General features: G+C 40.2%; 1 protein-coding gene across 12 annotated transcripts in view; it reads left to right on the top strand.

Annotated features, from left to right (window-relative positions):
• Positions 1 to 25,336, top strand: part of LOC137101748 (LIM domain-binding protein 3-like) — a 33,047-nt gene extending 7,711 nt beyond the window's left edge. For 5 of the 12 annotated variants that reach the window (XM_067480559.1, XM_067480569.1, XM_067480542.1 and 2 more), the window contains 12 exons: positions 6,655 to 6,806; positions 9,431 to 9,500; positions 11,096 to 11,277; positions 17,149 to 17,312; positions 17,673 to 17,712; positions 20,974 to 21,030; positions 22,147 to 22,343; positions 22,426 to 22,783; positions 22,948 to 23,128; positions 24,085 to 24,205; positions 24,310 to 24,425; positions 24,865 to 25,334. In XM_067480559.1, the coding sequence (XP_067336660.1) occupies positions 6,655 to 6,806; positions 9,431 to 9,500; positions 11,096 to 11,277; positions 17,149 to 17,312; positions 17,673 to 17,712; positions 20,974 to 21,030; positions 22,147 to 22,343; positions 22,426 to 22,783; positions 22,948 to 23,128; positions 24,085 to 24,205; positions 24,310 to 24,425; positions 24,865 to 24,954 (1,728 nt within the window). In that variant the 3' untranslated portion in view covers positions 24,955 to 25,334. Of the gene's footprint in view, positions 1 to 6,654; positions 6,807 to 9,430; positions 9,501 to 11,095; positions 11,278 to 13,064; positions 13,088 to 14,473; positions 14,678 to 17,148; positions 17,313 to 17,672; positions 17,713 to 20,973; positions 21,031 to 22,146; positions 22,344 to 22,425; positions 22,784 to 22,947; positions 23,129 to 24,084; positions 24,206 to 24,309; positions 24,426 to 24,864 lie in introns of all 12 variants that reach the window. The other 7 variants (XM_067480632.1, XM_067480603.1, XM_067480587.1 and 4 more) reach the window with 7 other exon arrangements.
• The last annotated feature ends 337 nt before the right edge of the window (positions 25,337 to 25,673 follow it).

Genomic DNA, 25,673 nt, shown 5'->3' with positions numbered 1-25,673 from the left:
CACAAATGACAAACATGAGTATTTGTACTTCACTTCTGTCGGATATTTGACATTTATGCCATTTTTACTGTTACTCCACGACAATTCACAGAGAAATAAATTAGTTTTACTCAATAAATCTGAAGCTTTAGTAAGTTTTTACAGTCAACTTGTTAAACCAATATCTAATGTTCCAATAAGTGCTGTCAGGAATTAAAGTGATGAAATCAGCTCCACCTTCACCTGCTGACACATCACTGGTGTTTCACATTATTGCATCAGTTACTATAATTCAATAAAATCATATATATTGTTCTAACATGGGCCATTTGATATGTTACGTTACTTTAAAGCATATTTTGATGCTAACTCCGTTAGTATTTCTAAGAGTATTTCCACATTGCTGCAATTATACTTTAGTAAGCGATCTGAGTACTTCTTCAACCCTGGTGTAATCAGTCAAACTAAATTTTGCAGAATATGAGCAAAATAAAATCAGAAGTCTCAAAGATTCCTGACTTTAAGTCATGTTGGGCCGACATAATGAGATCCAGCAGCTGTTCTCTCACACACACACACTCCCAGAGTGATTCAGGAATAGCTGAGGAGGAGCTTCTTCTCTGCTCATCTGTGCTGAGACGGTTTCATCAGCAAATGACAAAGCATAGTTGCTCATATTCGAACAGATTCACAGCAAAAAAGCACATTCAGCGCATTTCCATTGAGCACAAAAAGTATTTCCAGAAAATCAGCAGGTTTCTGTTTTGAAGTATTTTTATAATACTTACACTACTATTTTATACTCCCCTCCATGTATCTGACACGAAATCTAATATACAGAAAGTAAAAACTGTTTCTCTGGTGTTTAGCCTCCAACATTTGCATTTTTATTTTTGATAACTATAAAAGTCAATTAGTGAATACAATATGCTGATTTTTCACGGTAACAAGTCAGAAATCAGGTTTGTGAACTGGCTTCTTCTTGAATCTGTCCATAAATTAAACGTATTAAGACCTGAACATTTCAGATTTCTGCAGAATATAATAATTATTTCTGTGGTGCATGTGGAGCAAACCTGGACAATGTGTACATTCATGTTATCATGTTAACAGTATTGAGTTCAATAGTCTTTAAATGCTATGTTTTTATCAGAGACTCAGAGTAATTACCTTCTTACTGCAGTGCTGCTACTTCTTAGACCATTTAACTCAAGTCAAGAGGTAGAAATGCTACCCCTGCTTGTAGTACAGTATTTTTAGTATTTTTATTAATTTTTTATTTTTAGAATAAAAGCAAATGGGTGCTTATATAGCACTTTTAAGTGCTTTACAATGTTGCTTCTCAGTTACCCATTCACACACACACACTCATCTGACTCACCGGAAGCAACTTGGGGTTCAGTTTCTTGCCCAAGGACACTTTAACATGTAGCAAGGAAGGACCGGGGATCAAACCACTTAATTTGTGGATGACTGCCTTACCAACTGAGCTACAGCCACCCTTAATTAAGTAGTTAAGCAATTAAGTACTTGGGGTTTGTACTTGTGTACCACCTCAGGGGCTGATGGAAATGATTCTACAGTGGGTGCAGAAGTAAATGAGGTTTTTAAAAAAATCTCAATCAAAGGAAACCATGTCATTAGTTTCATGTATAAATTTGAGGAAGGTTAAAGTCTCCTTATCACCCCACAAACAACTTTTATCCACAGACTGTAGGGCTACTTTTGTAATTTTTCAAAGTTTATTTATTTTCTTTTAATTTTTGAACAATTGTGTGAAAACAGGTGGACAGTCCCACCCACTGTTGTTGTTTTAAAACTAGTTAGTTAGAAGCTAAATTCACTGTCAATGCTGGACTAGTTCATAAAAGCCTTAGAGACATTTATTGTTGTGATTTCGATCATCAAATCATCAGATTTGTCTTGTTGGTCTTTAGATCGGTGTGTGAACAGCCTGTTAGACACACACTAACTCACATAAATCTACAGCCTTACACTACAAATACATACACAATACCTTATGATGGACCAACCATAAACACAAGCCCACACACAAACACACATTTACTGAACAAACACCTCTGTCTTCAATATGCTGTTGTCATTATGACAGCTGTCTCTAATTTACAGATTTACACTGCATTTTCAACTCTTTTCTTAGAGCGAGGGAAAGAGGACACTCCCCGTCATTCTCTGCAGCTTTATGGTTTAATGTTTGCTGTGGTCCAGGAAACAGGAGTGAAAGGGAATGAATCTGCTTGTCTTCACCTGGGGCTTGAAGGACAGTCAGTGATAGATCTACAGTATGGGTTTACCTGCTCATTTCCCTGCTGCAGATTTCATCATTGAAGTACAGAAAGAACGCATGTCTATGGGACATATTGTATTTGATTTTGGTCCTAACACACGCCACTGAATAAATAAGCACATTTCCTGACTTGATGCACCGAGTAATCTGTTCTGCAGCCGTGCAGCTTCAGCAGATGTTTTGTCTTTGTCAGTCTCTCTCTCTGCGCATTTGGACTCCTGCTGTAACACATTGAGCTGAATCAGCTCTCTGTGAGCTCCTGATCCTGCTGCATCATGTTACGGGATGCACAGGATGATCCTCAACAGAGGATCCAAAACAGTTTCACACCAAGAGATCTTTGATACGGGACTTAGCGGGACTTTTGTAGAGGCCACCTGTTATGTCACTGTACTTACAAAAAGATAGAAATTCAGGCACAGGCCCAGACATCCAGGTGCCTCCCACTGGTTAACAGGCTTTGTTGGAAGAAAAATCCAAACTGAACATGAAGACACAAATAATAACCACTAAGAGATATACAATGACCATAAGTAGACTCAATGCAATAGCAAAGATAATTACAACAAAATAATTACAGACACAAAATAACATGTACTTCATCCAACAGGCAGTGAAGTAGTAGAAATTAACATAATGTAACAACATGGAATATGCACAGATCACTGCACCCTGAATATGAAGTTCTCCTGCTGCTGCACACTCAGGCCTGCAGAGTGGCAGTGAGCGGCTGTGGCTGCTGACAGGCAATAGGCTGTTTTTAGCCTCTGAAGGTCAGTGACCCTGCACACACATAGATACACACACACGTCTTATCAGTTACCTACCCACTCCTCTGTCCGTGTTCAAATCTATTGTTACAGAGTCACTGCTGTCAGGTCTGTGTGTGTGATAAATTCCAGTTTTACATTTTTAACTTGTCAGGACGGTTATAGATGGCCACAAAGGTCCTGACATCACTTCCTATCCAACTTTGGTAACCTAAATAGCTAGTTAGTTATAGAGTTGTCACTGGCATCTGTATCAGTACAATATCAGATGCATTTTTATTCAGCTAAAATAAAAAGATAATAAATAGGTTTGTGACCCTGAAACATCTGGCACACAAACAATGCAAACTGAATGCCTCGAAAAAAACAAGTAAACTGTAATTGCAGTTGTATTTGTACATACAAATGCTTATTAAGAGTACTTGTAGGGTACTAAAATTTACTTTACCTTAGGTAAACTTGTAACTCAGTATGAAGTACTGAGTATTACTATTTCAAACAACAAAACAATCTTGAGTTAAATGTACTGTGCACTGTGTATTCCAAAAGGCACACACAATTAAGTTGAAAAAAAAAAAACATATAATAGTTACTTGTGTAACTTCAGTGTTCTGAATAACTCTTATAAACTACTTTCTAAAGACACGGTTTGTTAACCATGTACAAAACATTTATGAACATGCATTACTATTGTATACCAACACCAAGTATTTACTATTAGTATATACTTATTAGTAGGGTAAGCTCTCAAAATCGGTAGACCCCCCCATCTCTATTTCTCTGCTGTGCACAAGAAAGAGCCCCTATTGTGTTGATTAGCTGTAGATCAGTCCTACCACAGTGTAAAATGTACTTTACACTGAACTGCATTAATGTGAAATATAATTTTAGTAGCAGCCAGCAGAGGGTGATTCAACAGCAAAAAAGCGTGCCACTGGACAACTGCACTGGGGTAATGAACTTCACCAAAAAGCTTTGACCCTTGTTTTCCAGGCACACTAAGCACCTTTTTGTGAATTTCTGCTGTTACCAGTGTAGTAGTTTCATTGTCTCATTTGCTGCTACTGCACTTGATTGTTTTAAGTTACTGTCACTGAATATCAATTACTAAATGGGTTTGTTCACCCTACAATTACCTCTAACTTGATGAAAACTAGTAGAAAGTGCATGTTGTTGATAACTGAGTAAAGTTAAGTGAAAAATGTAAGTTAGGACAGCTGTTGAACTGACTGGTATATGATGTAACTTCAAATCTCTTTTTGTTCTGAAATGTTGAAGCAGAAGCTGCAGCAGTAACTCATTTTTGTTGTTAATGCGTGGCACAGTGCATGTTTATGTGGGTCAGGGTGAAAGTAGGCCAATCTGCAGCCGGGACAGGCCTCACATTGTTCGAGCCCAGTGAGCAGCTTCCTGAAAGTAAAACTCCCCAAACGTTTGTTCGCTTTGCTTCAGTTTAATCCAGCCTGCCGTGGTAAAATAATGTGGTAGCTGAGTGACACTGAGATCGGCTGAAGTCAGCAAACATGGAGCCGAATAATAGAAACTGTTAAATAGTCATGCAGGAGTGTTTACCATGATGTAATAGGCGGCTCAGTACCAGGTTGTAAATGAAATGTTCATCACAGCCTTCATTCCAAAAGACGACTTAATGTTCTTTGAGTGATTTTCTGCACCACTCAGATACTTGGGGAGTTACTGCTGGGATTTGAACCCAGGATCTCCTTTTTACAAGGACTCTGTTCTGCTGTGTTGTGCAATGAAGTGGTTGCTTTGTTTCTCCAGTGTAGATGGTTGAGAGAGCTCAGATAGACCTCACAGCTAATATCCAACTCTTTTCCTCTGCATTGGACTGGCTCAACTTGACAAAACTCTACTTGTCTTCTTGTTAAATTTGTGGATGGTATCTGGTACTTCTTTGGGTATCACCTCCATCAAGGTTCCAAGTGAACTGAGGTTATACCAGAAGGTTATTTGAAATTGCTGCAGATGACTGAATTGGTCAGAGAAAAGCATCACTACTGTGGTGTCAGCTTAAGAAAGTATAGTTGTTTGCTCTTCTGTACTCCGAAGAAGAATTTCCAAACATTGTAAATGTTGCTGTGTTCACCCTCTTAAATTTCAAATGTAACCTCTCTAATAAGCAGGCACTGCTGGGATTTGAACCAAGGTTCTCCTGTTTACTAGACAGGCGCTTTAAACAACTCCATCTTGTTGTACTGGTGATGAATCAGATGACAGTCTCCATTCATTCTCCCTCCATCATCCATCCATTAGATTTAACTGCTTATCTTGCTTGGGGTCGCAGGGGGCTGGAACCTGCAGTCAAAGGATGAGGGAGACATCTGCACAGGTCTCTAGACCATCTTATGGCCCTCTCCCTCTAACTCCTCCTAAATCTTACTGCCTCTCTGCCTACTTCTGTCTCCAACTATTTATCCTCCTCATCTTTCTGCATCTTTCTTCATTTCACCTCGATCTCCTCTTCACCTCCATCACTCCATCTTTCTATCTCCTTCATCTTGTCCACCTCACCGTTCTCCCTCTCCACTCCCACCTCCAAGGTTCAGACTGTAGCTAAAATACCCTCTGTCGATGGGAAAACAGAGCAGAGTGGATATGACTCAGTGGGGGTTAGCGGCATATGAACAGCTGTCCGGGCTTTAACACTCAGGCATGAACACTTGTGTTCTGAATTGTGTTGAAGGTGCCACAGAGGCCTGAGAGAAAGGTCACAAGGTCAACTCTTTAAATAATGTTAAATGTAATGCTCCAATCAGAACTGCTGTAAAGCTGAGAATGAGGAACTGTCACTGGCTTTTGTTTAAACTCCATACTCAATGTGTTTGTTTATAATATAATATAATATAATATAATATAATATAATATAATATAATATAATATAATATAATATAATATAATATAATATAATATAATATAATATAATATAATATAGTTTATAAATAAACTCAACTTGGTCTCCACATCAACTTGGTCTAATTTGTGACAGAGGCAACTAATGAAAGAGAAGAAGACAAAGTGCTTAATGTGAAAACGTGAGAAAATTATGCTTTGAGTGTAAGATCACAATTAGAAGCTCACAGAGAGGACATGATGCTGTGGGTTAGTTGGTCAAAGCACCTGTCTAGTAAACCAGAGATCCTGGGTTTAAATCCCAGCTGTGCCTCTAGAGTTTGTGTTCCAAGTTATTTTATAAATATTCTTTTATAAATTATTATTTTTAAAGCTGCACTAATATCTATAATAATATTGAAAACACAGCTCCACTCCTGAGGTGGATTCTCAGAATAAAAGAACTGCACTGGTATGTAGACAACTTAACTACTCACTAAATCACTAATTAACTATTTTCCCTTTTGATTGTTTCATGGGAGCTACTTTTCACTGTTAAGTGTTTGAAAGATTCAGACTGATGTGCACGGAGCTGTGGTTTCTGATATTCAACTGATCTGTCACTAATGAGGGTCTAATGAGGGACATCTTGCTCTTTAAGTTACATCAGTGTCCAGATTTCTTCCATAACATGTCTGATTAAAGATTCTTGGGTAAAACTAAGGTCTAAATGTCTTTTTTTAACAGATCAGTCCTGGTAGCAAAGCAGCTCATGGGAACCTGATCCAGGGTGATGTCATCGTCGCCATCGATGGTGTCAGCACCGAAGGGATGACTCACCTGGAGGCCCAGAACAAGATCAAGATGGCCATCCACAGCCTGGCGCTCACCATGTCCAAGTAAGAACATTTACCTTACATGCTGCCATCTGTTTTAAGTTGTTCTGTCTCTTTGTGGTCGTTTTTTGGTTTCTTTGTCCGTTTACTTTCTGTTCAGTTTTTTCTCATCTAAGTTTGGCGATTTTCGTTCAGCGATCAGTTTACATCTGTGCCTGAGACCAGCCCTTTGAGTATTCCATGCATGTCTTTGAGTACAACTTTCCTTAACTGTGAAGAACAGAAACAGATGAAACTCATCTGTTTTTCTTTTTTCTTCAATCAATTGAGCAAATGTGCTTAAAAATGATATGTATCTGATAAAATCCTGGACATTAACATTGGTCTGTACAGAGCTCAGAGCACGCTCTTATCACTATTTTTCATCAGGTAATACACATGAAGCCTGACACTGATTAGCAAATATAATAGAAGCTGTTTGAACTTTTACACTGCCTCTGTGCTTCTTTATTCTCCTCTGCAGCAGAAAACGAGTGTAATTAATGTGCGAGGGTGAGTGGGTCAGTTTGGAGATTTCTGGATCCTTTACATCATTGACTTAATTAGTTATCAGAGACAAAACACTTGATGTGGTTTCCCCCTGCAGTCCTGGAACAAGGTGATGTTAAAGACAGAAATCCATTAGAAAGATGGAAGCATAAATAAGAGATTTTATTGAATTATGAATCTTTACTCCAGTCTCCACCACATCTCTGCAGGAAGTTATGACTCCGCTAATCAGACCTGAAAAATAAAGATAATATGTACTGAGCTCAGACCGAGTAATGTAGTGAAACAAAGGGAGGCCACGATTTCACTTTCTTTCCAACATGTTGTTTCTAATTTGACTGTTTAAATCTCTGGTTGTGTGTCTTTGTGTCTTAGATGTCTTCTGTTTGAATGTGTGTCTCTGAGTTCACCTTTTTTACACCTGACTATAATGAAGATATTGAAATTCCTGTGCTCCACTGTCTACTTATTTTCAAGGCCGGTGTTTGAGTGTGCAAGTCTTTATTAGTATGTGGAAAAGCTTTTCCTCCACTTACTGAGAATGTTTTTGTGCAGAAAATTCTCATTTTCAGCATGTCATATTTACTCTTTCCATTATGTCTTGAACATGAGGCTCACAGGGACATTTTGTATAGTCAGAGTTTTTTGACCTTTGCCCTCTTGCATCTCTTCTTTTTGTAACTGCAAAACAGAAGAATTTTTTCTTATTGTGCTTTGTATGGGTGGTTCCTCTGAAAAGAAGATAATTAAATTCGATTTTGTGCTCTGTCTGTGTCCTTCTGTTGATCACTAAACATGTGTTTCTATCACAGTGACCCACATACTGAAGGATTGCATGGATTAAATAAAATGCCGGGGAATTGCTCTCCTAATGCACCTTGCTTTTTCATTTATGAATCAATCCCCACAATCCCCTGACTTTCTGACGATGTTGGTATATTTTGATGTGGAAACTTATGGGAAATCCTCCTATAAAGTTTAAAACTAAAACAAACCTGGGATTTATCCTTCATTTACACCGTGGAGGTATTAAAACTGCATTTACATTACTATTACAAACTAACTGAGATGAAGTGTTGGTAGATAAAATGAAAGGACGCCTTCACTGATATTAAACTTGCTTCTTTTTGAACTAGTTTGGGTAGTACAGTAAAGGAATGTAAAGGAATGCCAGTAATCTTCCCTCTGACTTCCCTCCATTAAAATATCTCTCTACTTCTAGCTGAAAAATGTCTCCAGATGACATCACTTAGAGGAAGCTTTAGTTCAGATTATGTTATCTCATTGCTCACACTAGGGAGTTTGTAATCATGGTCATCCTGCTTTTCCAAAGCTCCCCAAGATGACATCATCTGAAGTACTAATGATGAAAATCTCTTCTGGGTGATGTCATTGAGAGGAATTTTCAGCTGGAAGAAGAGAGATATTTTAAAACAGGAAAGCCAGAGAGAAGTTTAAAAGCATGAATGTAGTAACCAGATAGAAAACTGAAAGTTGAAAAGTTGCCTTTTAATACTGAACCTTTCATGGACTTAAGTAACCAGGTTATAGTCAGCTGATTTCTTAAGTGTCATGTTTCTCCAAATGAGCATGTGTGTAACAAAAGGCTGCAGACAGGAACACATAGCTGAATGAAAGAATGAATGAAAAGAGAAATTTTAAAACAAAATCTGCATTAAGTTTGACAAAAAATGTAACTAACACAAAGGGACTCGCAGAATTTAAATAAGTCATTTTCCCCAGTGGATTTTTTTAAAATTCAGAAAGTTCCTGTTGTGGATCAGCAGTATTTGTCTCCCCTTTCTTTCCTTTCTCTGCCCCTGTGCTGTCACTCTGCCGCGACACAAACACACAAAGAAGAAAAGTCAGGAAACAGTCACAATACATGGAAAATGTGTAGGGTGGAGGAGAATCAGATTACTCTGCTGTTGCATGTATATGTGGATTTGCACTAACCAGGTTTCTTCTATGTTGGTAAACTTTGTTTGCTGATTACAAGAAAAATCAGATTTTTCTTGAGTACCCAGGTTACTTTAGTGCATGTAAACACAGTCAGTAAAATGTTCCCAGACAACAAAATTCTTCCTGCTAATTATCTGAAACTTAATATGATAATTTTTTTCTTTACCTACCTACAGGGCAAAGCGTCCAGTTCCGATGCCGGCTCCAAGAATGGACACGCTCATTCCTATGATACCCCACCAGCAGGTAACTTAACCCATAAAGCATTGAAGCCGCTGCAGACTGCTGCACTCTGATCCATCTGGGTTACAGCATTGATTTTTTGTGCCGAAAATCTCATCGCAGCAGCAAGGTGCACATGTGGAAGGAAAAACCCAGATGTGGCAGGAAGGTTTTTTACACTAAAGCTAGAAACTGGGAAGGTTTAATCGTTTAAACTGTTGTTGCTTACAAAACTTTAGTCCCCTCCCACTGTTTCACTCTGTAAATACCTTTTCTCTCTCATTCTCACATTCTCTCTGCAGATAAATGATAATTCACATTCATTTGGACAGCATATACAAACAGTGCTGTGCAAAGGTTTTGGCACCAAAAGTAAAGTGAAGATGCCGTCACAAATAACGTCGTGAATGTTTTTTAATCATTCACACAAAATAAAGTAGTAAAGAAAAAATTATTTTAAACAGCACCAGTTATGGGGTTTCAGCATGTTGAAGAACTTTCCTGTTTTTCTGTGGGTTTATTGTGTCTCGGTGACTCTGTTTGTTCATGTGACTCCAGACTGATTCCATGATCAGCACCCTGTGGGGGCAGGAACACAGCTCCCAGTGACTGTGGCTGCATGTTTGCTCGTTGTCGTGCTGCAGAGTGAAACACAATGGAGAAGAATCTAAACCTTGAAAATGCCTAAAACATTTGCACAGTGCTGTGTAAAGATTTATTTCATTCTCACTCTCTCTCTCACACACATACACAATGAGGGAGCGATTTAAAAGTTAAGTGTTCAGGGAGTTGCTGCCTCCTGGTGGCTGCAGGTGGAAAGACAGAAGGTCAAATGTGTTTCATGCCTGTGTGGACATTTTTAATCTCAATTCTGTAGGACTTGCTCCTCTGTGGACTTGTGGTGGTTTGGACAAAGAGATTTCTCCAAACCACCAGATGACCCTGTCCAAATAAAATTATCTGATGGTGTAGACAAAAAACACATTAATAACTATAAATATACATGGTCAGCATCTTCATCCCGTACCAAAAGTTGGTACACTGTGTAAAATTAAACTAAAAAGAGCTGCAGCAAATGAAACAATATTCTCAGCTTTTTTGCTAACAATGTTGTATTTATATTTGAAATAAATTATATTGCTGAATAATGTTAATACACTATTGTTAAATCGTGAATGTTTCAATTGAATAAAAGTGAGTTATATCCATAATTATCAAATAATAATAAGATAATAATATTTCAATTAAAATAAAATAACATATACTTAGTATTACTAAAAACAAAAAAGCTATTTTGAAATATAAGGATGCGGAGCAAACATTATGATGTAATATGTACTAAGTGAGTACAGTACAGCAGTATAACAGTAGAAGTGCTGATGAGAAGAATAGAATGAAAAAATATATACTTTTGTTATTGTCATTTTAAAATATTATATTACTTGATGTAAAACGTTACATTCAGGTCTTTACACTGAAAACAGGAACAAATTTAAAGCAGATATTTACTAAAGAATTGATCAATAAAACCGACTGATCAGATAATGATTGTTGTTACCCAACATTCTCCGCTGCCTCACCTCCATCTCTCCCGACTCCTCCTCCATCTGAATCCTCAGTCGGTGCAGATCAACGGCCGCCTGTCGGCCTGCAGTGCCACCTCCGGGCTCGCAGAGGCAGACTCTCCCGGGAGGAGAGCGGTCAGCCCCGCCCAGAGGAAGCAGTATAACTCCCCCATCGGCCTGTACTCCGAGGAGACGCTAAGAGAGATGGCAGTGATTCAGGCGGGTCAGCCTGCGGGGTACGTAGAGATGGAGAGGCAAGGGTTAATGAGCAGAGGCATGGCAGGGGCACATGGAGCTGCTCTGCTGATAGAAGGAGAAAATAAAAGCTTTTTTTTATTTTCTGACTGATGTTGCATTTATGGCACTAGTACTTTATATTCACCATTCAGACACACTTTACTATGTACAACAGTATGTGAACTCATCACTGTTCAGACGCATAGTTTTGTATTTAAATCACACAATAAATCGGAAACACAAACCTTAGAAGAACTGTGGTTTCTGGCTGCAGCACCACCTGTGATAAATGATGAAACCATTATCAGTATTTCACTCTGATTTAGAGATTAATACCTGGATCAGCTCCTGTGAACCTCTGCTCTGTTGACCTTTCACCCTGATCAGACTGGGAAAAGTGGGAGCATCAGAACATTCAGTGTATTTAGTACAGAAAGCTAAACCTGAGTTTTCGGGACCAGAAAAACCAAACTAAACAATCATTGGTGATCAAACCTAAATGTTTGTTCGAGTCTGTATGAACAGGAAGACTGATGTCAAACATTGGTGCACGCGCAACTTTAAGCAGTGATGAATCACATGTTGTAGAGCAAGAAGAGTGAGATTGATCTAATGAGGCCTCCTCAACAGATCTAAGACAATTGAGCTCAGTTTGAAAGAGCACCTCTGATGTTTCAGTGATGATGGAGACGCTCAGTGAGGAGGAGGATTAAATGTCCCACAGCTTGTCCAAAACATACACTATAGTCCTTTAAACACACACTCCTGTACCAGATCAAAATACATACTTCCCCTTAAGTATTACACAGCAGTGCTGAGAGGCTGAGAAGTATGTGACTGTTATCATAACTATTCATAATCACACACACAGAGTTACCCAGCATGCCGGTGGTGTTTCCTCACTTCACAGTGTGATTCGGTTACTGTGTCATTGATGCAGCCAAACACCTGTTGGTTCCTCTGGCTGCATTTAAAGGTCAGGGAACCTTCTGGACACATACACAACCACACTTGTAGTTGTGTAGTTTTGCATCTCTTTCTCGTTGGCCATCATCTATTTTTTGTTTTTGTGATATTTTGCGGGTGCTGTACATGCCCATTGTATTTTCACTGTCCTCTGATCATTGTGTGTCTTCTAACTAAGACCAAACAGTTGCTTTGTACAGAGACACCAGCCAGTAGGACTGTTCAGTAATTCGTCCATACACACACCTAATTTATTTGTATAATATTTTTATGATCCAAAACACAAAACACTTGTTTCTTAATTATTAAATCGAGTACAGTAGATTCACACTACAATCAGTCTGGATTATTTGGTGGTGATTATGTACATAGTTTAATAATGTTTAGTTTTTAGTAATAAGTTTATAAAATGTCATCAAATCGAGGACTTTGTCCAACCAGTCATCCAATCATACTCAGTTTAGTGCATAAAAGAAAGAAAAGCAGAAAAACTGTGCATGGAACCTTTTAACTTTTTAAAATGTTGTGGCTACAAACTGTGGACAAGACTGGTTGGTCCACTATCATGCAGCTGTCCATGAATCTGTCTTCACTCATTGATGTCCTACTGTGCAATCTCCAACACTGTGCAACAATATGACTCTCACCCTGGTCACTAACCTCTGACCTTTATCCCTCTGCAGCCTGTTGGTATAACTCTTCCCTTTGCCCATTACTGGAAGGACCTGTCTGAGTAAAACTGTCTTCTCTAATCACTTTATCTTCTCCGTCTTTTCTTGTCCTTTGTCCCTTGCCTCCTGTTTGCTGTTGGGCAAACCAGATTTTCACCCCTCCTGCTCCCAAGTCAGTATCCTCTCCTGATGGTGCATCTGGTGTGTTGTGCTCTTTGCTCTGGTGTTTTACAGGCATGGTTTGATGCTGTGTGTATGGTTCTTGCCTCAGCCTCCTGTAATCATCAGTAATAGTCAACTGATGTCTCCCATCAGCTCCTTTTTCCAAGGTGTTCATCCAGTTTGTTTTCTGCATAGATTATAAAACAGCTACATGCAACTCATAGCTCAACATTGACAAGTTGAGATGTGCAAAGCAGCAGCAGTTGTGCGCTCGACAGGCTGCATTCGAGTGTAGACTTGAAACAACGCAGCTGCCTCATGCATCAGTGAGTCCAGAGATGCAGCTGCATTCATCTGCAAGTTGTGAGACGAAAATGTTAAAACTGACTCAACTTTGACATGTGACTACTCACATTCCTGCTGGATTAGTGTGTTGCATGATGTCCCATCCTCATCGTTCAAACAGAAGATAAAATAAATTTAATGTGATTGGAAGGTAAAAGCTTCTCTAGTTTTATGAGAACTTTAGGTGGAAAGAAATCAATCATAAGGCTTCTTTCCATCCACTAATGTGTTTGTGAAGATTAGGATAGGGATTTAATAAAAGAGCACAGTCCGAAACTCAAATGGTGCAAAACCTGCAGTGAATCAGACATTTCCGTTAGTTTTATGATAGAAGTAAAATCAGATCTTCACATATTTCATGGACACAAGCATTTATTCACTAAGTCTGTTTCATTTCCACTTCAGCTTTGTTTTCCAATCATGTAGTTTGCCTTCGATTTAACCTGTAGCTGCATTTTCAGTCTGTCCACCTTGAACGTGAGCACACGTTAGGAGACAACAAGCCCTGCAGCACAGACATATAAAAACACCTTATAAAAGACTCACAAAACAGCTACAAATGACAACACTTGTGCAGCTCCTCATCCATTTGCATCATTTTTTAAAATAGTTTATTTGTAGCACAACCCCAGGTCAGTCTTTGTCTGTGTGTGTGTGTGTGTGTGTGTGTGTGTGTGTATGTGTGTGTACGTACATGCATTCTTCTGCTGTTTCAGGCTGAACTCTTATCTCGTATCTTCTTTCTTTAACCTAAAAACACAAATGTTTTGTTTGGTGCTGATGTTAACATTTCTTTTTCTGCTGATGTGAATTAGTTTGTAAAAAATCATCAGCTCTCTCTAGAAAGCAACTGCATGAAAATGAAAAGTCTGTGAACAGAATATTGCATGTGATCATGTTGGTAGTTTGTGTTCCGTCTTTTTAACTTACACCCCACCAACTGCACCCCCCAATTTTCTGTTTCTTGCCCTCACACACCTCCCTTTTATCTTTTCCACTTCTACACCCTCACACACTCATCTCCTTCACTACACCCCCACCCCCACTCCAGCAGCCCCGGCTTCAACCCTGGCTTCAACCCCAGTGTTCTGAAGGACACTGCCGTCTCTACCCATAAGCCCATAGAGGTAAAGGGCCCTGGCGGCAAGGCCACCATCATCCACGCCCAGTACAACACGCCCATCAGTATGTACTCACAGGACTCCATCATGGACGCCATCGCAGGACAGGCGCAGATCAAGGGGCACGATGCTGGGTAAGAACACCCCCACTTCCTCCCTCCTCCTTCCTAATCAAGCTTTCTTCCCCTCCTTCTTTCTCTGCAGCCCCCTCCTCTTCCTCTTCCTTTTGCACTCCTGCCTCCTCCGGCTCTGTCTGTCACCTTCCACTTCTGCAAAGTGCATTTAGTGAATTTACAGCAAACATGTGTACTGAGAAACAGTGGAAATAATTTAATGAACTTATTGTTGCAAAATGTTTAAGCAGAAGATTTCTGCGAACACTTTGAATGTTATCACACTGTTAAACAGCTGTTTGAGAGCATAGATATGTGCAGCTGTGAAAGGTGTACTGTAGCAGGTAAGCAGACCACATGGACCACAAGATGGCTCCTGCTTCCTGAATGGTTGATTGTCTAATCGTTCCGGTTAGTAATTCCTTTTAGGTTTGAAATGATGCGAAGTTGGAAATAAAATGGCTAATTTACACATATGAATTGGATTTCTGGTTAGTTTAATGATCATGTTTTACACCCCTCAGGTGTAAATTGACTTTTCGCTGATCTGTGTTTGTTTGGCCTGTGATCATGTGTCAGACCTTCATTATGACGGTTACAATAAAAAGGGGGTTCATGCTACTTACTAAAGTTTCTGTAAAGATCCTGGTGAAGTGATAATATTCCCATACTCCTTCTCCTGCTGGATAGTAATCAGTCCCCTGCTATTTGTCCCAGTCAGTCAGTCTGACTGGTTGTGTGGCTCTGCACTCATTTGTATTGCAGCAGTGTTTGTGTTGATGTCTCATTTTGATGCAGTTCACCTCAGTTTCATCTGTTAACGACTAATTCAGTGTCTGCATTATTGTACTGCACTTTGGACTTTAACCATCATCCATCACTTGGGACAATTGAGACCGTGGCACCTTTCCTACGTGTCTTCAGGCTGATTGCAGCCCATCATGCACACATGGTTTGTCTGAATGAGTCTGCTTTAGTTGTACATTTTGTACAAACTGTCATTGTTTCCTTTCCTGACCTGTTCTGTGGATGTTGCTCAGTGCACCACTGGTTTCTTTCTTTATCAGGACAATTGCATTGTTGTTTTGACCATGCCCAGTGTTTGTGCAGTGGCTCTGATTTTTTTTCCCTTTTCCTCAGATACAAAATGGCTGCTTTTCTCCCATAGACACCTCTACTGTTTTTAATGTTGGTTTAAATTTGACTTCGACCACAGCAACTTAAATTCTCACTATGTAGGATTAAAATATATAAAGCTTATGTAGAAAATACTTGCAGCATAAATCTTTTTTTTTTTTGTGTACCCCCTCAATCGCGCAAATCTTTGCATCTTGTGCCCCTTTATCTACACTCAAATATTCTGTCTGCATTTGATCAAATCAAGTAAACAATTTTACCAAAACAATGGATTTAACAAGTAAACAGGATTTAATTTTGTTTATTGTATTACCAAAACATGTTCAAATCAAACTATTTTCACTTGATTTGATCACATGCAAAATGGATGAAACTGTTTTTTGTGTGTGTGTACAATTGTTACAGACTGATACAGTCTAAGCTTCACTGTGAACTGGGTTTAGCTCCACACTAAGTTTCTCACTGTAAATTAAAGCACCATGTACAATCATACTTATACAACATAAGAACCTGTTATGTCCTCCACCAGGAAAACATATATGTGTTTATCCACCTTCACGTCTCTGTATGTTTTTGGACGGTGGCTGTTGCTGCCTATTGTCTTTTTTATTTGCCTTCCCAAACTGCTGCAGAGATTCCCTGGTTTCAGATTCTTCTTCAATTCATCCACAGCTCTGCTGTAACAGTAATAATCAGTTTTCTATTAGGAGATGCTGTATGTGCATGAAAATTGCATGTTTTACCCCACATCCATTCTTTCTTTTATTTTTTCACCCTAGTAAACCTGCTCTTCCGACACACAGCTCCTCCTCCTCTCAGTCTCTCATCATCTCTCCAATCATTAGATTCTTCTAATAATAAACGAAATGAAACAGACTGGAGTTAAACTGGTTTTACTGGTCAAAGTTAAGATGGAAAACTGGATGTTCTGAGCCTCTTTTTTTCCTTCATTTGTTGTTTTGGAAAGTTGTGAACATTAAACATTGTCTGTCTAAAGTTTTAATTTAATTGTTAAACTGGTATTTCTCATGTTCATAAACATTCACTTAAATAACCAAACATATTTTCTTTTGCATTGACTGCTAACTTATTCCTCTTTGCCACTGCCTCCATCCTCACCGTACTTTTTATTTCCTGTCATGCAAAATCAAATCAGTACCAGCTCAGTTTGGCTTTATTTTTATTTTATTGTGATTTCAGTTTTGACCTGTGCTTGTTTTAGCGCATCCTAAACCAAAAAGAAGCACACATGCACACACACAGATACTAAAACTCTGACTTGCCGTTGACTCTGTATGGTCTCTGGGGTTGGGGTGGGGGTCGGGGGTGATATGGTGGCCTCTCTGTGATTGCAGCACTCTCCAAGTTAAAGACTGTGTCATAGACAGCACCTCCCCGGTCTATCAGGCCGTCCAGAGTGCAGAGAAGGACCCAGACCTGGGCGAAGGGGGACACCACAGCTCCACTATGCAGTCCAAAACTTTCCGGGTCCTGGCCCACATGACAGGAACTGAGTCCTGTAAGTTTCCTGTTCCTGTTCTGTTTAGTGCCCAGTAAAGTTTGCTTTGCTGACAACAGCTGAGAGACAGGAGTATCACAGAGGAGATTTCAGTCATGTTCTGGTCTGTAAAGACGTGTTCATCACCTATTTGTCTGATGAAGTATTTTCTGAATTTTAACAAACCAAACAATCAATTGTTTAATTGAGAAAATCATCAGGTGATGAATGTGCAGTCTGATTAGTTGTACGGGCAAAGGAGTCAGACATTTCAAATTAAAGCACCAACAAATTAAAGTGTGCCAGAAGTGAAGGTGCCTGAAGACTTTCTGAAGTTACTGACATCTCCCCTCCCATGTGTGTTTATTGTTCCTGTTACAGTAACTGAGGATGAGAAGGAGGAGGCACTGAGGAGGAGCAGGTAGGCAGCAGAGCTCCATCAGAACCTGCTGACCCCCCCTTACCTGTTCACTGTGCCCCACCCCTGTGCACCCCACCTGGCCTCTCAACACATCACTCCTCTCCTCAGCCTTCAGCCCCGTTTTCACACAGGGGTCCAAAGAGTCAGGGGGGGGCCCTGGTCTGTGGTCTTCAAAATATCCCAGAAACATATTAACAAAATGTATGTGTTAAAAACAAGCACAAAGACTCAGAAAGATGTAAATTTTTAAAAAATGACGAGAAAGAGCTGCAGGCTGGTGGTAAAGAGACTCAACATGCACTGAGCTGATTTTACCAGAAGGTGGAGCAGTGGACCTGATACATGTTTGTCTGATTATAGGAGGTGTAAAATTTGATCTGATCTCCATGTGATTTACGTGTACAGCCAAACAATACAAACACAGACACTGTTATATATCCATTAGACATTCAGCGTTTAGGTGGTAAAAAGGTGGTTAAAGTAAGTGAACACTACACCTTACCGTGAGGATGAGGTTTTCGTGTTCTGTTCTCCTCTTTACTTAGTGCTACAGTTCAGCCTTAGTTTCCTTTACTGTGGAGAGTCAAGCTGTTCTTAAGCAAACTTCAGTTTCCTGGTCTCCAGCCTTGGACCTTTTCAGTGTTTTCCTTCTGGTAGAATCATGAACAGAGATGTTGATCAGATCATTCTAGATCATATCTTTGGAGTCAGAACTAAATGATCTCCAAATATTCTTGATAATCAGGCCCTTGAGGTCTGTTTCTCAGCAACATTAAACTCAAAATATTTGAGTTTTTTTTTAAAAATCGCACTAACTCCAATCTGACATCATGTTTGTTACCTCCTGACACCAAACTTTTTTTACCATTATTATCATTATTGGAGGGAGTCTTACTGTGTGGATGTCTAAGGGATGTCTTCATTTGTTATTAGATGTGATCGATTGTTTTAGATCAAGAGCTGATCATGTTTACACATAAGTTCCTCTAATTCTTTTCTTACATGAATTTAAGACTTGCTTTTGTCGTCAGTTACGTACATTTTTTATTTTTTTTTTGTCCTTTCGGCTCATCCCTTGAGTTCACAGTCGCCACAGCGGATCATTGTCCGCATGTTGATTTGGCACAGTTTTTACGCCGGATGCCCTTCCTGACGCAAACCTCCTCAATTTCTACCGGGCTTGGACCGGCTCTGCACAGCTGGGGATAGGAATCGTCAGTCACGTAAATAAAGGCCCTAAAAAGGGGCACAGAAATAACAAAGGTTCTGACCCTTCCCACACTGAAAGACATCTGTCTCACATTTTACCATAACCTGTCTACAAGAAAATCTCAAGTCATTTTGGTTAAATGATGATTTATGGACAGACCATATAAAGCAAATGGAAAAATTTCGTTTTTACGAAGTTTTGATGAGAAACTGAAGTCCTACTTGCTTTGTTGCCTGTTGTTTCTTGTGCTTGTGTTTTTCGCTGCTGTTGTGGTTCAAATGTTTTTCTAACAGATTGAGTGAAATCCTATCTGGGAGTGTCTGCTCATGTGTAACAGACAGTGTAGAGCACAAAGAGGAGGAACAAACCTTTTAACCCTACTCGCCTCCTCCCTTCTCACCGTCTCAGCTCTGATGGATGGAGCTCTCTTTGCTCCACACGTTTATTTAATCATCCTTCCATTATGCACAATCGATCTCTGCTGCCTCCGCCCCGACCGACAACCCCACCAACCCCCCTCCCCTTCCTCTGCAGCTCACCTCCACCCCTCGTCAGACTCCATTTGCTGTCCAATAACTCACCCTGAATCAATAGGAGCAGAGGTCGAGCTTTTATCCGCCAATAAAGAGACTGTGGTTTTGTCTTTTGTGTTTTGCCTGAGGGAAGAACCTCGCATGGGACAAAATGTCCAAAAATGTCGTTTCATGTCAGACATCGCCGATACACACACATTTTTAGATTTTATCTTCTTTTGGGGAGTTTTCCACTATTTTGTTTTGGTGCTGAATTTATAACCTATTCACTTCGATTAATTTTTTTCCACACCACATTTAAGAACATTTTCACACACTGAGCAATATTGAGCATTTGGATTTTTGCATGAAAAAAATAAGCTTGGTGACTTTCTTCAGCAGACTTTTACTAATATGAAGTGTACAAACTTAAGGTATGCAGTGTGCAAAAACTGAAGGTATGCAGTACATACGTGTGCATGCCGAATGGAAATGACTGCATATGTACTTTAACTGTACAAATGCATATGTTGTATATTTGTGTGATCCAGGTTTAGATTTGCTGCTGTTAATAACCCGTCCTGTTCTTCAGTCTTACTGAGAATGTTCCAGCTTGTGCTGCTCCACCTGTTAATGTCGACGTGCACCTGCCGCCTCCAGAGCTTGTCCCCACTTCCCCTCACCTCCTTCCCCCCAGGTAACCAAGCAGCTGTGAGCAGATTTGGGCACGGACGTGTTTTTATTAAGCAATTTGGTTTCTTTCCACTGTGGAGGAAGAGTGAATCACAAAGATCCCCTTATCATTTCAAGTCAGCCCAGCAGGAGATACTGACCCTCTGGGTTTTCTGTGGGGTCGACTGACTGTTCGATGTTAGCTGTGATTTGAGTTTGTGATCTGGATCTAGGATTCCTGCTTCTGGAGGGTTGGAGCCACATTTGTGTTGCGTTTTGGTGCTGGGAAAAAAGTCAGACATCTGAGCCGTGTCTAAATTTTAACTGAGTGTGTTTACTCTCTTGCAGGCATTTATGGGGCGGTTCTGGTGCTTTTTTGCCATTTTGGAGACAGACAATCCTGAAAACACGTAACAGATGATCAGATTGTTAAGCTACAAACAGCTGCCTTCTTAATTATCAAGCAGACAGAACTACATGACTGGGTTGTTTTTGTGTCCACCTAACTACCTCTCTTTTAGCTCTGGTTTTGGTCTCCATCTCCATCACAGGGAAAAGTCTGCAATTGCTAAAAGTTCCACTGTGTTCACCAGCTGCTCTCTAACTGCTGTTAGCTGCAGAGCTGCTGGTGGACAGTTGGTTTAACAGACTATGTTCAATGAAAACATGCTGATGATAGACAGATAGACCCCAAGTGTGTCTTACCTCTGATTAGAAAAATATAGCAAGCATATTGTTCTGCAAATCGGGTAAGTACAATTTAACCGCAGTATCACTAGGAGTACTGTAGTTGTAGTATTCAGGATCAGGAGACCTGCAGGTTACAGATCATCATGGTGACCTCTGCTGTTGTCTCTACACCTCCAGCCTGAAGCGACAGTCTGCAGCTGGTTACAACCTTCAGCACAAAGCTGCCGTTTCCAGGTACAGACACCTGCAGGCATCCAGTCGCTTAACGCTGCGTCCTTTTCTACTACACTCCATAACAATCCGCCATTAAAGGGAGGCTTCTTCTCCTCAAGTACTGGCTGAACCACGAGTGGATTTAAGGCCTCAGTGTGCTTCGAATTAAATGTTTTTTTGCCGTTCAATCTCGTCTCAGCGTTTGTCCAGACTGGGGTGTGAACTAGGAAGAACTCATTATCCTAAAAAAAAAAGTGCTGCATCCATTCAGGCTTAAGATTTTTAAAGTGGAGAGGCGGCTTTTGGACAAAGGAGGGTGACATTATATTGTTTTTAATCCTCATACACAACCCAACCCATCCTTCCATCCATTATCCGAAACCACTTAACCTGTTCAGGGTCATAGGGGCCGGAGCCTATCCCAACTGTCATAGGGGGTCCACCCAGGACAGGTGTCCGGTTCATCTCAGGCCTTCCCCACACAGAACCTAAAACAGAATTATCTCTAATCACGGTTGATGTCTGTCAGTGTCCAACTTTTGATTAACTTGTTTGCCTGTGCTGTAGAACTCCGTCATGTCCAATAAAGATAAAAATCACATCAGTCAGACAGAGCTCCACTGGGACCATGTGTTTGAGGAATGAAGAAACATGCAGCACTTTGTCTGAAACATACTGAGGCCTTTATTTGCAGAATGGGTAAATCTAATGGGAACTGAACCACTAACCCTGCCAGTGTTGGTTCATTGCTTAGCTCAGGACCACGTAACTGTTGAATAACAAGACATAACCTGTTCATCCTTTCATCACTTCAGTACTTCGCTGAATCTTTTCTAACTTTCTCTAAAAGATAAAAATGCAGCTGATGCACTTTGTTTAAGGGTTATTTGCTCATAGTCGTTTTGTAGGTTGTTGTCGATGAGGTTCTCTCTGATGTTGGGCTGGTTTCATGTTCTTGTTGGGAGTGTTGATCTGTGCTTTCATAAAAACAAACACTAACAATGTGTAAAAAACATGCCACTGACTTGGTGATTTGCAGCCCAAAACAAAAAGGAGGAAATGCAGCTGAAAGTCTGTCGAGGTTACACGCAGATCATGATGCAGTTGTTTTTATGAAGACTCTCCCTCCATTTCCAGTCAGTACACTCCTCCTCCTGCAATGCATCAGGCTCCACAGGCCCCCCCACCACAGCAGTACCAGCCAATTCCGCAGCAGTACCAGCATCCCCCCATGCATCCGGCACCCCCCACTCAGCAGAGCTCCATTCAGATTCCTGTTGGCTCCACCCATCCCAAGGTGGTGAGCACTGCCTGCATCTACCCCTCCCAGCCAGGTGAGAAAACCTGCAAACATGAACAAAGGTGGCACAATTACACAGGTAAAGAACAAGTACCTCAAGTGTGGTTTTCCTCCAGCTCCTGCTCCAGCCCCACCTCAGCCTCGCCTTCCAGCCACTGCCCCCCCTCTGGCTGCTCCCGGCTCCGCTAACCGACCTCCCTGGGTCATTGACACCAACTTTGCCGATAAGTTCGACCCCAGCAAGACGACCACCACATCCACCATGAAGGTGCAGCCGCTGCCCCAGGCAGCCCCTCCTCCACCCGTGTACATACCCAATCCCTCCTCTGCTGCACCATTGACACAAAGTCCTGCCCCCATCACTCCCAGCCCCGCCCCCTTCCCACCTGTGGCAAGAGGTGTGGCCCAAAGAGCAGAGAGGTTCGCGGCCAGCAGCCGCACACCTCTGTGTGGAGCGTGCAACAACATCATCAGGTAATTTTACACTTTTCATTCGGCTTCATCTACCATATGTGCAGTATATTCTAAGTAATATTATAGTATTTTATAGCAGTATCACAGTAAGAAACAGAAAGAACAAGAAAACTGCAGGTAGCATCTGTTACCTGAAGCCACATGATCACCTGTTGTTTTTTCAGGGGCCCCTTCCTGGTGGCCCTCGGCCGGTCCTGGCACCCAGAGGAGTTTAACTGTCACTACTGCCACATCTCTCTGGCTGACACCAGCTTTGTGGAGGAGCAGAACAATGTTTACTGCGAGAACTGCTACGAGGAGTTTTTCGCCCCGACCTGCGCCCGCTGCAACACCAAGATCATGGGGGTGAGACACCTCCACCTGTCAAACTGCCATCTGTTTGTGGTGCTTTTATATCTTTGAGCATTGAGATCTGACTACTGAGAGTTTTTCCTCCTTAGATAGTTTAGAATCAGTTAATCTGCAGATCATTAATCAATTATTTGTTTTCCTTTTTAAAATGTCATAAAATGTTAATTAAAAATGTTTTAGTTTAGTTATAGGAAACACTGAAATACACCCAATAAGGCAGAAGGACAGATATCTGGGCAATAATGTAAGATACAGTATTTTACAATGATATTGATATTTACAACTGATATTATTATGCCCTGAAGTAATAATAATGGTCAGTTTACAGTTTACTAGTACACTTTAGAATACTGCAGTGAATTCCTGATGGGGGTGACTGTGGAGCAGGAGGTACCGAAATCTTCCACCAATCCCAGGGTTGTTAATTCGATTCCCAGGTCCTCTAGTCACACGTTACATGAGCAAGACACTGAACCCCAACTTACTTGCTCCTTCAGTGTGTGAGTGAGTGTGTGTGTGATTGTGAGTGCGAATGGGGGAATGATAAGGAGAGTGAAGTACTTTGAGTACCAACAGGTATAAAACCGCTATATAAGTGCAGACCATTTACCAGCTGACCTCTGGGATCCCTAGGCCAGAGCCTGTGAGGTTATTCAGTTTAAACAACAAAGAACAGACGAAACTTTAGTAAATGTAAAATTTCCAATGTCCCTGTACAGTGGACGTTTATCAAATCGGCCACATGTATCCATTTGGACTTGAGGAAGTAATATCTCAGCTTTGTTGGCCAAAGTTCAAGGTCACAGTGTCCTCACAGCAGTCCTGTCCATTCATATCATTCTCGTAGTGATGCCTTGAAGAAATTTATTTTTAAATTTCAAAAATGTGACACGAACATGGATGAACTGGATAGACTATGAGCCTTGTCTGAGTCCTGTTTTGTGCTGCAGGAAGTGATGCACGCTCTGCGGCAGACGTGGCACACCACCTGCTTCGTCTGCGCAGCCTGCGGCAAACCGTTTGGGAACAGCCTCTTCCACATGGAGGATGGAGAGCCGTACTGTGAGAAAGGTACGAGCAGGTGTGACACACTGTTTTTCCTGGGGTCTGTCTGTCAGCTGTAAGAAACAAACTGAGGGGTTCCAATTGTGTCTGTATCTGTTTGTCTCTCTCAGATTATGTTGCACTCTTCAGCACTAAGTGTCATGGCTGCGATTTTCCAGTTGAAGCTGGTGATAAGTTCATTGAGGCTCTGGGTTACACCTGGCACGACACCTGCTTCGTGTGTGCGGTAAGAACAAAAAACTGGCTAAAACTGTAAAATCATTAAAAATGATTTCAGTTGTCCAGGTTTTGGAATTGTAAATGTCAGGATAGTTTCTGATTTGTCAGCAGCTAAAAAACTTAAAAACACAAAACCTTTTCTTCTTTAGGCAAATTCACTGGGATCAAACTATTTTATTGATTTATTTTGGTCTCATACAACAATGTGAGTCTGGACAGGTGCTGCTCATTCAACCCAAAAGAACTGGTTGTCATGAGTGACAAAATATTTTTTTAGGAACATGTTTCACGCTGCACATTTTACTGCATTTTAAATTGACATCTAAACAGTCGTGATTTCCCTTTATTCTACATTAAATAACCCATGAAGACAGCATGTTGTAAAAGTTGAGTTTAGCAGCAGATCCTCACAGATGGCTCTAAAATCATATTTGTTGTGACTGCAGGTTTGCCATGTGAACCTGGAGGGCCAGCCTTTCTACTCAAAGAAAGACAAACCTCTGTGCAAGAAACATGCTCATGCCATCAACGTGTAGACTACTACCTGCTGCCCCAGGGCTCAGCTGGGGGAGGGCTACAACAACAAACGTGCATTAATGTTTCAAACAACGCTGCCTGATGATTTTGCTTCAGAACAAGAACATACGCAAGTCATGATTTCTGTTGTCCATCCGACTCATTTTATTATGAACAGTACATTTTCTTTTTCTTGTTTTCTACCAGAAGGAATTTGTGTGTTTGGTTTGATCACTCTGCTGTTCTGTTTTGTTAAGTTCAGTTTATATGGAGTCTGAAGAATGCCAGATGAAATAATAATAATTAATTATAGTGGATTAATATACTGATAAATGTTAAAGTGTATGTAACCCAACAATGCAACATACAATATAATAGTAATAATAATAATAATCATAATAATCATAATAATAATAATAGTAATAATAATGTAGATTATATAGTACCTTAATTCCAAAATTACTTTGGACACAAATCATGTATGACTTATTAAATGTAAAAACAAATGTACATTTTAATCATTAAAATGTTTACATCATAAAAAAAAAAATTTCAAAATAAAAATGTAATGAATTTAATGAAGAAAAAATTAAACAATTTCTTTTTTTAATCAATTTATTGAAGGTAACATTTATTTACAATTGAAAATTAGTCATTTAAAAATATTTACTTAATTTTTTATTTATTAATTTGGTTTTATAATTTATAGACATTCAAGTAAATAAAATATGTTTTAATT

This window comes from Channa argus, chromosome 1 (assembly GCF_033026475.1).
Source record: "Channa argus isolate prfri chromosome 1, Channa argus male v1.0, whole genome shotgun sequence".
In the NCBI taxonomy this organism is placed as follows: domain Eukaryota; kingdom Metazoa; phylum Chordata; class Actinopteri; order Anabantiformes; family Channidae; genus Channa; species Channa argus.
The sequence above is the reverse complement of the archived record's forward strand: the minus strand, read 5'-3'. Positions and strand labels throughout refer to the sequence as shown.